The sequence below is a fragment of the Chamaea fasciata genome, unplaced genomic scaffold, assembly GCF_029207755.1.
Source record: "Chamaea fasciata isolate MVZ Bird 193981 ecotype frontalis unplaced genomic scaffold, bChaFas1.0.hap1 SCAF_1, whole genome shotgun sequence".
In the NCBI taxonomy this organism is placed as follows: domain Eukaryota; kingdom Metazoa; phylum Chordata; class Aves; order Passeriformes; family Sylviidae; genus Chamaea; species Chamaea fasciata.
In genome coordinates this window covers 71385031-71401144 of record NW_027094086.1, presented here as the reverse complement: position 1 = coordinate 71401144, position 16114 = coordinate 71385031, and the positions used below count along the sequence as shown (strand labels likewise).

General features: G+C 39.9%; 1 protein-coding gene across 2 annotated transcripts in view; it reads right to left on the bottom strand.

Annotated features, from left to right (window-relative positions):
- The window catches only part of ADCY2 (adenylate cyclase 2), a 207527-nt gene that overhangs the window by 130670 nt on the left and 60743 nt on the right, over nt 1-16114 (bottom strand). For both annotated transcript variants that reach the window (XM_066185951.1, XM_066185962.1), the window contains exon 3: nt 11305-11466. In XM_066185951.1, coding sequence (XP_066042048.1) covers nt 11305-11466 — 162 coding nt within the window. The remainder of the gene's footprint in view (nt 1-11304; nt 11467-16114) is intronic.

Here is a 16114-nt window from a genome sequence, read left to right as displayed (position 1 = left end):
GGATAAAAGCAATTTAGCACAGAATACATACATAGATACATTATATATACCTCCAGGAACTGGCCACAGAAACCCAACCTGTTAAAAAACCAGCCTCTGGATCACCATCCACCTGCACAAACAGGTCTGTCTCTGGTCTGGCTTGGATTCCCTGCTTCCTCCAGTAGTCAAACCACACAGCCTCTAACCTCTCCAGTATCCAAGCCAGGCTCATGGCCTCATCTCCCACTCACCACTAGTGTGGTCTCACCAGTGATCATCACATGTGCTGAGATACACACCCACAAAATACAAGTGCAGCTGCCCCAGCTCTGGAGCCCCTCTGACCCACAGCCTCCTAAGCACCAGACAGTACTCAGACCTCTCAGTTCTCTCCAGCTGCTTCACTACAACACCTGGGACCCTGTGACAAGGTTTCCATTCTATGGTCTCCCCACACACATAGGCACATGCACACTGAATGTTAGGTGTTAGGAATGGAGGTTGAGAAGAAGACAGGACAAGCAGCGTGGGTCAGGGACAGGGCATGGCCAGATAACAGTACTGACCACGGCCTGTTAACACATGGTCATCTGCTTTTATTGCCTCATTCATCTATTCTCCCATATTTGTTCCTCCTCCAAACCACCATGATCCCTCCTTTTCCCCACTTTGGTTCCTCCCCTAAGCATGCCATACTAAGTCAGTTGAGTGTCCAATTTTCTCTGATTAGGTTATTGGGGTTCCTCTGTCACTGTTTCTCTGCTCCTTCATATTTTTTGAAGATTAGCTTTTAATTAACATTGACGTAACAGCTGATCCAATCTAAGAGTCAGCGGAGTTTAGAAAGCACAGACAATGGATACCAGCCAAAGGTTGAGACAAGGAAAATATCCAAAATATCCAAATCCAATGTGTAGAGACACATTTTTTCCAGACAGGACCAGCTGGTTGCAGCTGCAATAATTATCCCAGTAGTAATATGAGAAGGATTGGAGTCACTGCTGAGGCTGCTCCAGCAGGACTAAAAAGGCTCTCCAGCACACCTGCTGCCTGAGGTCTCCTCTTAGAGGAGGGAAAGGGGCAGAAATTTGCCACTCAAGACCCTTCAGTATCAGTCTCTCATTCAAGACCTGCACCAGGCAATTCAAATGCAGAGCTGGCTTTAACACTGACTCTGCTGAGGAGAAGAGGGTTGCAAAGTGGGGTCTTTATTTGTACTCTGTTCTAACCTTGCAAGAGTTTAAAGGTTACTGACAAAGCCCAGGAAGAGTGACGGCACAGGTAGGTCCAGGGAGGATACAGGACGTGTTTAAAAAGGTTACTGCTCGATCCCCCACTGTCCCAGGCAGGCCAGCTCTGCTTGTGTGCAGCCCTGGGATTTGACTCAAGCATATTTTTAGCAAATGCAGCTCAACAGAAGCTGAAATAATGTAGTTCAGAGAAAATAACTAGATAATGATTTCAGGGACTACATGTGCACCATGTGCAAGAGATTCTGATGTGATGCAGTCAGTAAGAGTAGAATGGAAATCATCTCTGTGTTCAGAGAGCACTGGTGCAGTATCAATAAACTGAACTGAGGTGAGAAAGTTCCAAATACCCAAGGAAAACATTTACTGTCTAAATGACTGGATAGCAGAAAAAAAAAAAAAAAAAGGTGTCATTGCTGATGACTGAACAGCAAATAAAGCAAAATCTTAGAGCAAACAATAGAGAACATTATTAAAGGTGCCTCATTACCCACCTTTAAACTTATCAGTTTTCTAGTTTTATTTACTAGTATTTATGCTTTTGTTCCCATTTTCACACAGATAATTTAATGTTTCTTCTCTGTCCCCTCCTTTTTTCTTTTATACATTTGTGGCCATTTCTCCAGTTTTAAGACTTTTGAATTGTTATTGAATTGTTGTTGAATTGTTATCCTATGTTTATTTTATTAAAAAAGAAGAGGGGTTAGAGGGAAGGGGGACAAGAGAAGCCCTAAAGATCTTAGTCAACCTGGCTGTATTTGATGTTAGGAAATAAATTAAACATGATAAATGAATGGATCTAAATAGTCCACAGGCAAAAATAGGGGTTGGAATGCCACCACTCCCTGCCCTGCTGGACCCTGAGGACATTGTCACTACAGCAACAGCCTCTCCAGGTGTCACACAGGGAGAACACCATCCCCTCTCTCTGCTCCTGCCCACTAGCCTGTGTGAGATGGCTGGAGCAGGCAGATCACCCGGGAGCATTGCTCCTTGTCACTATGGGCTGTTTTTTCCACAGGCCAAATTTTAATGACTCATGCCACGGGCCAAGCACTGTGTGTCTGCGTGTACATGGAGGTCAGCCTCAGTCAGCGTTCACAAACCATCAGCAAATGCCCAGCTGACTTCCATCAGAAGCTAAAACTCCATCTCATCACCTGCATACTAGAGGAAACAGGATAATTGCACACCTCGGATTTGCATTCAGAGTGTGAAGATCTCTCACACAAGCTCTTGCAAACCTCCTTGAATAAACCCAACAGTTTTACTAGAAGTACATATGGGAGTAAACACTCATCAGGACACAGTCTTTTCCTGTCTGAAAATAACTTGAGCAGGATCTCATCTCTATGTGTCTCGGGGAAAAGTGTAGCAAATAACACTAGTAAATAGGATAGACGAACCTGCTGGGGTTAACATGAACAAATATTACTCTGACAGAGAGGCTACTAAACCAGAACCACAGAGAGTGAGAGGGTATTCAAGACAAAGAAGATTGTTTAAGTGGCCATTAGAAATCTTTCAAATGAACAAATTTTTTTTCACAGCAAAACTTGATTTGTCTCTTTGGAGCAAAATTTAGTTTTGGTTTCTTAAACACAAAGATGTGCTTGTGTTGAAGAACTCAGAATCTCATGCTTCAGAATCTGACCTACTCATATGCATTCATTAATGTTGCAATAATTTCCCCCAGTTTAAAACTGACCCCATTGAACTTTCAAGTCCTTCTTTTCATCCTCTTCTGCAGCAGCACGTAGCGACAACAACTGTTGGAACAACAGGCACTGGGACCTTATTTTGCATGCATCGAGAACAAAACATCTGCTGGAATGCTTTGGGGTGATTTTGCTCAGGTGTTTGGTTCCTGTCCTGCTGAGGCTTCAGCCAGTGATAGCCCATCAGCCTTAGCTCTGGGCACCCATAAGCAGTTGAATCTTCTGCAGACCTATGCTATTTCAACATTGGTAAGTTAGTTATTTGCTAAAAGACTAAAGGGCTTAGGATTAACCGCGCTATTGTATATCCGAAGACACACAAGCTGGACTAACATTCAGATGCAGAGATCTCTGCACAGCTCTGAGTTTCCAGAGCAGCATAAGTGCTTTCACACAGCCTGAACTCCCAAAGCCTGTGGACCTGAGTTAGCCTGGGGCAGAGACAGCTTGCTTACTTCAGATCTGTGTTCTTGTGGCTTCTGAGCTGATAGACTGCCACACATCTGGGAGAAAATATATCCTCAAAGGAACAAAGAAAATAAAATCACAAACAGATTCATGAACATACCTTTATGTCTGATAAACCCCAGCCTTTGCTGTCTGCAGACTGCTGCAATCAAAGAAGATTGCAAAACTCATGCTGCCCCACTCAGAAACAGGTAAGAGCTAGCAGAGTCCAGGCAGGTGACCTTTGCAGCAAATATGCAGCACACAGTCTTTAGTATACCCAGAACCAGTTCTAAACTGATGGAAGATAAATATAATTTATTACATGTAACTAGAGGGAGGCACAGGAGAGACATGATTTCTTCTCAGGCCCACAGATAACAAATAATGATGCCACTTACTGGGTATGTAGGAACACATACAACTTGAGAGGGGAAAGAATACGCAGTGCAATTTCCAAAGGTGGAATCCCTGTGAAGACTTAGGAATTCATGGATGCACAGAATCATGGATTCATCAGGGCAGGAAGAGACCTACAAGATCATCCAGTCCAACTGTCCACCCAGCACTCCAGCTGTGTCTTGAGTTCCATGATCATTGCAAGCTGTTACCTTGCTCCCTAGCACCATTTTGATCTGGGCAAGGCAGTATTTTCCCAGACCCTTACATGTCTTGGAGGAGAGAATACGTCAGGAGTCTTTTGGAAGAAGTTGACACCTGACCACTGTGTTTGGAAAAGGGAAAAGGGGCAGGAGTTTAGGCAGGTAAACAAAAGCTGTGCTGTGCTACCAGCTCCAGGACCAGAGAACAGTTCTCCTTTTACCAGCAGCATAGCTGTAGCTGCTAAGAAAAAGACCCTAAAACATGTGGCAGAAGTTTACCTCCTTTGCACCTGGCCTCCACATGCTTGTTTAGGGGCATTAACTGATTCCAACACAGGACCTACAAGATGGGCACTTGGAGACTGCAGTTAAGGCAGTTCTGCAGCCAGCGTTTTACTGAAACACATGGCACAAGTGTGCTGAGGGAAACAAGGGCCATCCAGGGACTTGCATGAGCACACACTGCCATGGGTGAAAATTTTGGAAGATGATTGGAAGAGGAATGACTTCTACTTGACCAGCACCTTAGCACTGGTGGGTGGCAGGGGCTTAGATGACAAAGAGAAAGATCCCATCCTATTGCAGGCATCTGCAAAGAGATGGGGTCTTGAACCACTGCAAGGTGGATTCCGACTCACCAAAGTCTTCTCTACACAACGAAAGGTGTTTGTGCTCCTGATCTGTATTTTATGTTGCACCAGAAGTGGCTGACAGGATGGAGAATTGTATTCACATATTGATAGTAAAAGACACTTTTCTTCTACAGAATTCTTACAAAGAATATGTAGAGCTAGACGGTAATTCTTTGAGTACATGAAATGACAAAGCATCATGCCTAGAGTATCATTCACAGAATTTAATCTTCCCACTGCAATAAAAACTAATTCACAATAAATTTGACAGAAAATATCAATCTATAAACGTACTTTGTAACTGAAAAGGCTGGCCAACATCTGTAAAAATGGAAGGAAATCAGCAAAACTCTCTGATGAAGTAACAAATTCTTTACCCAAGAAAAATTATCTGGATAGACAGTATTACAAAATTCTGAATTCATGGGTTTAACCTTTTACTGGTGAGTTATTTACATTAAAATCATCTTTAGAAGGATCTGGAATACAGCTCCCTTGCAAAAAGTATGCTGTTTAGGTGACTGTTTAGTTGCTGCCCCAGTCTAGAGGTACTGGAATTTCCAAACATCTCTTTTAAATTTTTTACAGTTTTAGAAGTATAGTAGCCTCAAGATTGAGCATTCTGACATAGATATTTTATAATTTCAAGGATAATACTGAAGACAGGGGAGCTTGTTCAACAAATTTATTTATATTTTGAAAAATTAGAAGTTGTTACAGAAATTGTCAACTTTAGAGTAGGAAATGTAAGCAGCTAAAATAGTATTAAAGGGATAAACAAATATTCGCTGCTGATAAAAATATTAACTTAAACGAGGTTAACACAAATGTCAATCTAATCCTTTCAGTAAAGCTTAAGAACCAATGCTAACTGGAGTTATTTGATAACTTATGGAGATATTTCCATGATTTTGAAAAAAGGAGGCATTTATTACTTATCTTCTGCACTTTGATGATTTCCCACACATCTCACCAAGACTATTTTCTGTGCATTTCTTAGATGCTGATTTTGGGCTGCATGTAAATGGTGCTCTTGAAAACCCACATGGCCACCTGCACACATGATTTCATTTCACAGTACAATTCTAGGACTTTGCTGAATCTTCCATCACATTAAGTATTACAGGTCTTCCCTTTACAGCCTCAGAGACATTCATAGTCTCCATGTTTATGTTTAAATACTCTGAAATGCAGTTATACATTCTCCTACGTATCTATACTCTTGTAAACAAGTGGCCTCTTTGTAAGCACATCCAAACTGCACAGATTGTCTTAAAGAATGAGAGAAACACAAAATACATCTGCTGAACATGAAAATTAGTTAAAAACCCACAGCAGCTGGCATTTCAATATCTGCCTAGATAAAGAATAAAATCAAGAGTACAGAAAAGGTGCAATAATAAAAATATGCCTGCTGCATTGTGCAATGCAGGACAGAGCCTTCCTCTCTCAACGCGGCTCCCAGCTGCTGCACAATGTGCTGAGCCAGACTGCTGCTGGGGTGGGGAGAGCAAAGGGAAAAAGGCACAAGATACAGGACAGTGGTAGCTGCTGCTACAAGGAATACAAGGAATTGAGCCTCCCTCCTTCCATGGCAGTCACTGCCCTCCACACCTGCAGCAGGAATAACAGCAATTCACCTTGTGAAACCAAGCAGCAGAAAGCAGGAGCTGTTTAAGCTGCATTACCTTCAATAACCCTTCCCCATCTCCTTCAAAAAAAAAAAAAAAGGTATTCAAGGAAAAAGAATAAATTCAGCTCCCAGTAACAGCTTTTTGACATTCAGACTGAATGAAGTTCCTATGTGCTTTAAACTTGCACTGTGCAGCTTTACAGCCTAAGGGGATGTACAGCACTGGATGTACTTAAAGACATGGGCTTTTTTCCCAGACTTTTTTAATAAACATGATTTTTTCTTGCACTGTGTGATAACAGCATAAACTAATTTCTACTCTATTTCTGAGCCCTAGAGCTGTAAATTTTCTTTTTTTATAAGCCAAGGAATACTGGTGCTTTTTATTTTTATTTTTCTGCTCTGCCACTCTATTACATAAAACAGTTTTTGTAAGTATCATCACCTCTTAAAGTTACTAAGTTAACAGATGAGTTTAAATCAGTGTTCAAAACAAAAGGCATGTGATGCCTTTTGCATGATATGTTGCATGTGGATTAGAACATCTAAATATATATTATAGATGTCCATATAGATATTGTTGTTGTCCATCTTTGAAAATCCTGCTATACTTCTGGTTATGAGATTTTGGTATAATTTGTTTCAAGATGTGAAGTAATGAAGAAATTGGTAATTACTTTTTTTTTTAAATAAAGTCAATTCCCTTTTTCAATTCACTGTTGTTTGGTTTATTATTTTTCCTGAATAGCCCATAGCCATTGATTTTTAATTTTGTAAGAGGAGATCTCAGCTTAGCGGATGGCAAATGCACAAGCTCTTGTGGATGAACCCTTGGAATTTCCCTATTGAAACATTCCTGAAAATAAATTTTTCATTGAGAATTTGTTTTTCTTCCACCACAATTCAGGATTATTTTAGGAATGATCTAGGCTATGAGATCACACAAAGACTTTCATAAAAGTTGTTACAAATTATTTCCTTTTGGTGTATGTATTTCTGAACAGAGACCAAAGCTAATATAAAGTTGTATGTATGCACACATGCATTCTGCCTAGCTAAAATACTGTGCCTTTAAAAGTAACCCCTTTTAAAGAGCTGCAAGAAGCCACCAAAAAAATCTTCTAAGGTAAAGAACGCTAATTTAAAAAAAAATTTAAAAAGGGGTGTTTGTAGTGATTTAGCTGAGGTTTGGAAAACACTTAGCCACAGCTCACGAAAAATGATTGCAAGAGCAACAATATTGCTTGCTGAGAAGGTGAAACTAAAAGAATAAAGTAAAAAACCCACACTCCTCACATAAATCATAGGGGGAAAGAAAAATGGAAGCTTATAGGATGTTTAATTATTTTGGTTACCTCTCTTTTTAACAGATTAAGAACAAAATTACCTCTAATGGTAGTATCAAGCTGTTATGAGATCAGACTGGTTAATTAGTTGATAATAGAGCAGGAAAAACACAAGTATTTGATTAGAATCTGTTCTGGTTTGGGGAAAAACAGGTTATGTGTTTATAGCAAAAGATGGCAGTTAAATACTTTCCATTCCAGGAATAACTGAAAGAGATGTTAAAGTTGTGAAAGTCTTCTGAGCCAACTGCCTTTACATCAGAATTAGAGCCATGTCCTCTTAGAGCAGTCCTGGAGCAGACAGAACATCCTCTGCTTGGCAGTAGAATTCTCACCTGGAAAGAGGGGGCAGAGTCACAGATTCCAGACCTTGTGCCTTGTAAAGGTTAGGATTAAAATTTTCAACAGAAAAAAAAAGCCCCAAAACAGACATACACAGTTATCTTTTTTTCATAAACTGAAGCTGGAACACAGGACTCTTTTTCCCCCTTCCCGTCAGAGATCCCACAGCTGTGCATTACATTCCCCACGGGAGCACACGGAGAGGCTGAGGCGGGTGTCTCACTGTAGGGGCTGTGTCTCGGTGCTGGGCACGGCAGCACACTGACCCCTTTGTAGACCTGGCAGACCCTGTTAGCATTTGGCACGGCTGCAGCTGCTCCTGGCACGCTCCTCCTCCAAGGCAAATGCCCACGCTGCAAGAAAGATGTTGATGAAGCACAAGTGAGGACTCAAAGAACAACTGTGAAAGTGATGAAAGGCTTAGCTCGTGCAAAAGCAGGCAACTCGTTTATTTTACTGACAAAAAGGTTATGAGGCAAATTCATGATAGTCGAGAAACACTCTCATGGGAGGAACAGAAATTGGATCCTGTTGGGTCTGTCAGCCTACCGGCCAAAAAAATGAAATCCAGAAGCTGGATGACAAGGCTAGACAAATTCCTACTACAACAGATGAACAGAATTCTAACACTGATGCTCAACAGCCATGGAAAAAGTATGAAGGCTTGTGGAAGCGCATCTCCACCACTCCTGATTTTTAAACCAAGGCGCATTCCCTCTCCCCAGAAGACATGTAGGTCAAACAGAGACTACTTCATGTAACCAGCAGAGAGTCTGTTGAAGGATTCTTTATCCCAGCAGGAGGCTTTCATCTCAGTATCTCTAAGTGCAACAGACCCTGGATCAAGAGCACCCTAAGCTTTGCGGCTTTAGAGAAGCCACTTTTTTGATGTAAAATCTTACAGAGGATAACAAAGGAATGACAAAACCAGTCAGATAGGCTCTGCCAAATTTCAAAATGAGCAGATGCTTCGGAACATCCATCTTTCTCTACTCATAGACTGAAGGTATGATTAACTTTTAAAATGTTATCAGATGCCAATCAGTCACTAAAAGATGCTGAAAAATCGAAGAGGGTCCAGCAAAGGCCAATCAAACACATAATATGGGGAGAACCTGACACAAGAAGAAAGACTGGAAAAATGGTTGTCCAGCCAGGAGAAAGCTCAGAGAAGATATGGAAGTTTCAAAACACAGGAAGTAATTACAAAGGTGCTGCAGGTATTCTTTACAGAAGGATGTTTGTAAAATACACAAGATGTATATACTATAATATTCTATATCAACATAAGGCATATCATTGACAAATGATATTTCTCTTTTCAGTGCAATCAGTACCTCCAGTCTAAGCCCTTATTTGTGGTCTCGATATTCAAAAGCAAAGAGCACAAAGCAAACACTTTTTGCTTACATGCTGAAGTATAAAATAATAATCTAAAAGTGTACAGAGGGCAAATGAAATGGAATCAGGGGGCATCATTTAGTCTTTCCCCCAAATTCACAAGAATGCAGTGCACTCAGTACTTCCAGTGACTGCCAAGTTATTCCTAACACTTAACACATTTTACAAAGACAGAATAAAAAAACTAGAAACAACACAAAAAACTAAACATTCTTAACAAATTTACAAACTATGGAGAGACTGCCACTCTTCCTGAATGAAACAGGAAGTTACAGAAGACATGAAAGACAATAGTTTTGCCTCACAAACCATGATTTATTTCTTTTGATTCTGCAGAGGCGATGTGTCTAAAAATACAACCTCTTCTGTAGGTATTGTTTTAGATATACCAAATGGTCCAGAAAGATAGGCGAGAAAAATAAATAACTTTTGCAAACAGCAACTTTAACTCAGGACAATTTTAGAGGAGTGGCAGACATTAATACTGCTTTAGCAGTGTATTGATGCCCAGAATAAAAGCCATAGATTAACAAAAAACTGAACAGTAAAGTTCTCCCTGATTTTTTCCACTACAAATATCAATAACTGTATTACTGAATTACTTAAATATTAACTGCGAATGATCACAGTTCTTGCTTAACATACAGCACAACTTCGCAACCTCCACAGAAAACCACTCAACTAATCCAAATCAGCAAGAGAAAAGCAAAACTACCATGCTCATCATTTAAAATTTCTACAGAGAATTACATCTTAGAACATATTTTGTTTACCAGACTTCAATTTCAATATTCCATAGAACACATTTCTGCAGCCATAACTGGAAATAAAATGCATTTTCTTGAACAACAAGTTACGAGGCAGGACATTTCTAAAATCATTTTGAAGCACAGTGTTTTTTCAAACTAAGCTGTAAGTATCTCAAAAGGTAAGTAGAAGCTATTATTTGCTTTGTTCTTAATGCTATTCGCAATAAATAGTATGATGCCTGTCTTTCTTATTCTATTAGTATGTTTATAAAACTGGGTTTATTTTAAAGCTAAAGTGGCATTTTGATACAAAAGGTAAAATAATTCTGTTTCCTAAACATGGCATAAATATACTAAAAACCCAATGTTATTGTTTTTCAGAGTGAAATCTTATGTTTTCCTTAAAAAATACAGATTTCTATCAATGTCAGCTAGGATCATCACAGCACTACAACTAAAATCATAAAAATTCACCATTTAAAACATCTTCTGTAGAAGAGTCAAGAAAAAACAACTCCTAATATTCGGATTTTCACAAATTAATAATCTGCAGTATGTCATGTGGTAGATTATCAAAGTTGAGTTACAATCTAAGACACAACCGCAAGCACAGATGGGTTCCCAAACTGCCATGAAGTCTGGAGCCAGCCAGTCTTATTCAATCATTGGGAACAGTCAGGGTGATGCTGTAAAATTCCTATAAATGGCTGAGGATTACAGAAGGAGGACAAGACCTACAGCAGACTTGTAGAGGGCAGTGTCTTCACAGCAGATCTTTAACCCAGCTGACTTGAGCATATTCAAAGGAACAATGACAAAGATAACATTTTTCTACTTGGAAAAAATCCTTGGTCTTGGAAGCAAGGCCTCAATGAGGTAAGGAGATGAACAACGTGCTTTATAAACCAGAGGGGTAGTGCACCTACCACAGTACAGCTGCATCACTTATTTTTTTCAAGCAATGTAAGTTTTCACATTGGTAAGTGCTACATGTCTGCAGATTCCACCACTTTCGTGTGTAATTCAGGAAGACATAACATTACTGACAGCCCCATTATTAGAAAGCGAATTACCTATGAACTAGCATTTCAGACACCAAGACAGAAATAAGTCTATACTCTCAAGCAGCCACTAAGGCACTCCTGGCTCATTTACCAGGCTATCCGATGCAGAGTTAATCATTACCTCCACAAAGCACCTACCTGCCAAACCAAGTGCTCCTTTACAACAGCTGTACCCGACAGACAGACGCTGAGCACAATCGTGTGCGAGGCAGAGGTCAGGACGCTGGCAACTATGGCATCCCTCATGTTGAAGGGCAGCATGGTGTACACCACAAAAATGATGAACAAGAAAAATGACACCTGTGCAAGACACCAAGACAGAAAAGAAGCATGTCAAATTCACTTTGGAATAAGATTAGAAAATAGAATTTAATTTTGAACAGTCTTCAGGATAAACTTACACACCAGTTTTTCACAGGAAAGTCACTGCTAACCACTGAAAAAAATTGATTTAGGAAGAATTAATTTTGAAGAGTGTCGGAAAATTTGCATTATATTAGACTTAAGAAGTGTGGATTCAAGATACTAAATCATGATTTCAGACCTACAGAATACCCCAAATTTTTTTCAAATTTTACTTCAAATTTATACTTTCAATTTTTTTTTTTTAATTAATGCTCTATTTGCAAGGAAGGAGGTATCCCAGGAGTGGTCAATTCTGATTGTGACCTGCATTACAAAACAATCTGCCAAAGTCCTCACAGAGCCTTAATTTCAATGCAGAGAGATTTTGTATGTCCTGATGAACTAAAAATTCACAACATAATATACACGACATTATACAAAAAAAAAAAAAAAAAAAAAAAAAAAAAGCACTCAGGTTTAGCCAAGAAATTTGATTTAACAAGATTGTATTTCATGTGTATCTACATGACCTATGTCAAATTTCATAAAATCGCTACGTTTTAAGGTAATACATTTATTTAATCATGAAAAACAGCTTCAGAAAATCACAGTCCATATGCAGAATCTCCTGCCAGCTTATTTTAAAGGGTACTAGTGTCCAAACTAACATTATGGAAAAAATGCACAGCCCAACTCATAACAGCAAAAGGGATTCCTTCGCTATACATAGAAAATATATATATTTGATGGTATGTTTATGTTTCAAATCCCACCACACATTTGAGGAAATGTAACTAGATTTGGGACACAAGTTTTGCACACATAAGTAAGTAGGCGATTCTGAAAATGTGCCAGCTTGTATATAATTGTATCTCCACGTCAGGCTTTCCATCAGTTTGAGTTGACTTGCAAGCCTATTCACCATCCAGCAGCTGCATACACAGTACAGACAGAATACAGAAATCTCCCAGGCAGGTATGAGCAAGAGTAATTTGCTGCTCATATCCCTTAGTGTCAGTCAGTATTCTTCACATCTGCATGTCACAACTGCATAGTCAAAACTGAAGCCTGTAGGACAGTGGAGGCATTCTTTTCCATCATGGGGATAGAACTGGATGGAAAAGGATGTCCACTTCTGTTATCCCTTTGTCTTTCTCCAACCCCTCCATTAAGATCAATTCAGCTCCTTCCTGATCTCTCATACCCTTTTCAAAGTTGACAGCTCTCCCATATACTCAAGAGTCAAACAGTTCAAAGGCATGAAATGAAAGAACTACAAAGGAAATGGGGGATAATAAGAAAACACAGCAAGGAAAAGGCAAAGCTTTTGCTTTGCCTCTCTAGTCTTCCAATCTACCAGCAGATATCACAAGAAAACAAAAGTGTTTGATACCTGGCTGGTTTCAGTCCTCCCTAAAAGTTTTCACAGCAATCAGATGTTAGCAAAATCAACAGCAAAGAAAAGGGTGTACAAATTTGGTCTAGTAAGTGAAGGGTTATGCCAGTATGATGTTTTAAAACTGTCCGGGCTGAGGAAAAATCAGCTGTGATACTGACAGAATCAACTGAGAGTCTTAAAACTTGGGAAAGATGTAGAAAACTCTGTCAGGCTAGAAAAAAGAAATATAGCATGTGCCTTTGAAAGGCTGGGGAAAGGAGTAAAACTCATCAGCTTCACTTTGATTCCTATAGCAGTAACAGACTACAATTATGCATATATAGCAATCATGTCAAAGCAATTACATCTTCTGTCATGAAAACAGGCATCAATATATAGGAAAACCCAAACAATGAGTTAGGCAGCAACAAGGGATGTGAAATGTCCTCTAATACAGGCATAAGATGAACAGATGCCAAAGGCAAAATATCCTACCAGCATGTAAGACCAACTGCCTAAAATACGTTTCCAGCTAAAGGCCAGGCTGAGCAATCTGGTCTGGTGGAAGGTTGGCCCTACCCATGGCAGAGAGGTTGGAAGTAGATAACCTATAAGTTTCCATCAACCCAAACCATTCTGTGATTTTATTACTAAAAATAGTTTGAAGAAGAATCCCAGATCCAAGCCCTGGAAAAAGGATTTCAAATGCCCCCATTCTCGGTGATTTTTCATGTAAACAAGGTTTTGTTGTTTCCAAGTTTAGCTTTCTCATTGCCTTTGTGGTATTCACATATGTGTGAAAAATTTATTTTTAAGAAATAAAAAAATTATTCTTTAACTGATTTGTCTCAAAAAAATATAACTTGCATATTTTTTGATGTCTGACTTTATAGCCAAACTAAAGGATCCACTCCATTTGTGCAGTGCATGCTAGGTACTTTTCCAAACTTCTAAGTGGATGTAGGACAGAATATGCTGCTGCTCCTTTTCAACTTTGACATATAACAGGCTGCTAAACATGTGAGCAAGATTTTGACATTTTGAAGTGCTTCTAGGGATATCAGCAGTATCAGCTCCAAATTCCTTGTATATCTGTAAACAACTGTTTTATAAGTTACCTCACTGCTTTCTTGGTCAAAACAAATGGATAATTTCAACATTCAACAACTACAAACAGAGAACACTTTTAGGAGGTTAAACCCCACTTGATATTACATATTCAAGTAGGCTCAGCTGCAGAGGAACTGTGTTAAAGAACACTTGATTTAAAAAAAAATGACCCGTCAATTCTTATATTTGTGTATATTTTCAGTCTTGAAATTTGGCATGAGAATGCTGTTGTAAAGTAGGATATCTATCAGACACGCTAAGACAGAAACTCTCTTCCAAAATACGTGTAGGAAATGGCACCTGTCAACAGCTCTTTAATTCTTGGCCACACTGCTTTTCTCCTATTTCTAGTAATATTGTAACCACCTAAGGGAGTTCCTTTTGTCACAGAGGTGGCTTTTTTATTTCACAATGGCTCAAGACTGTTTTCCACATGCTCCACACAAGCTGAAATGAGACTCTTCTACCCTTCATCTTGATTGCAGACATACACAGTATGTAAGACTTGGGACCTTGCAACATATTTCAAAATGCCAGTTACACACAAAGGCTTTTGAGCAGGTAGAAAGAGGAACAGGCTTCTTGGCCTGAGTCACAGTCTGCAGAATGGACAATGGCCCTTGCCATTGATCTTCTTCATGAATGGCCCTTTCCATTCTCATTTTGTAAGAAACGGCTGGATATTGCTGACGCTGACCTAAAAAGCAGTGATGCCAAGCTCTGAAAGACCCCATTATCTCATTGCAAGACTTGCTAATGCTAATGATCACAGCATGCCTGCAATTGATGTGTGTTCTGGTCAGTAAACACAGTGTTAATTTACAGTGCACTATTTTTGACACTATTAAAAGTAGCCTGTTCCACCAAACTGTGCATAACCACAAGGCTTGTTGGTGTTACATTGGAAGCAATCTTTTGTGGGGGTCATCACTATGACAGCCTAGTTGAAATGTGTTTTTTGTCCCGATCTGAAGTTACATTGCCTTAGGAATTTGATTCTCCAGTATTTTATACATGAGTTTATGCTATTCATACCTTGGAGATGGGAGTGCTTGGGCACTGATGGTGTGCATCACAGCACGTAGCATTCCCTTCAGTTAACAGTGGTGTAACATCTTACACAAAAGTATGTGGCTTTCCTGCTTTGATTGAGGGTTATCCAGGACTCTGGCCCATCACTCTTGACTGTCAGAGCTTAGCAAACTCTGAGTGGGTTTGCTGCTCTCTGTATTTCTTCTCCCATACCTCAGCAGGGCCACACTGCAATCCTATATGTAAGCAGTTCTTTTACACAGTGATTCAAAGGATGGTGCACTGCTGTAGTGTAGCTTCCTGGATGGGTACGTAACAGATGATTTTTCTGCAGATTTTGTGCAGCTGCTTTCAGAAGGGCAGCCAAAGTTCACTTACAGATTGCTGCAGTGATGTCACTGGAGAGAGCTGGACACCAAATGGAAAAATGACACAATACTATGGGATATGATGATCATGAACCCTTACAAAAACTCATTCTTGTCACAGAACACAACATAAAACTGTGAGTAAACATCTTCATCGTGCAAATTGGAAAGATTCAGGCTGCACAAGATAGAGAAGTAGATCCTTCTTTAAGTTAAACCCATTCTGAGTATTTTTCATGTTGGCAGTTTTGTTCCAGAATCTCTAGATATACATTGGTGCCTGGGGTTGCAATGCAAGATGCAACCAAAAGTATGTATTCTGTTACCATCTGTTGAAACCAGCTGGGGAGGTGTTTTTCTCTTCTATGATCCATTCCTTGTGGCTCGGGGGGGGGGGGGGGGGGGGGGCTTCTGTTAATAAGCCAGCTGTTAAAACCAGGTGGGGCAGTGTTCTTTATCTCTTCCACCACCCATCCTCCCTCCGGGGCATATCTTCTGTTAATGGGCCATTAAGGCTCACTGCATGAAATTACATCATCCCATTATGAGATGCTCCACCCAGAGGGAGGAGCCAAGCATTCCTACCTGGATAAAACCTGAGATCCAGGACACCCTGTTTCCACTGGATTCCCAGAGGAAGACCAGACCCATCTCACCACCACTGGACCTTCAGAGGAAAAGTCACCCTTCTACAGGATTATCTTTACTCCAATAG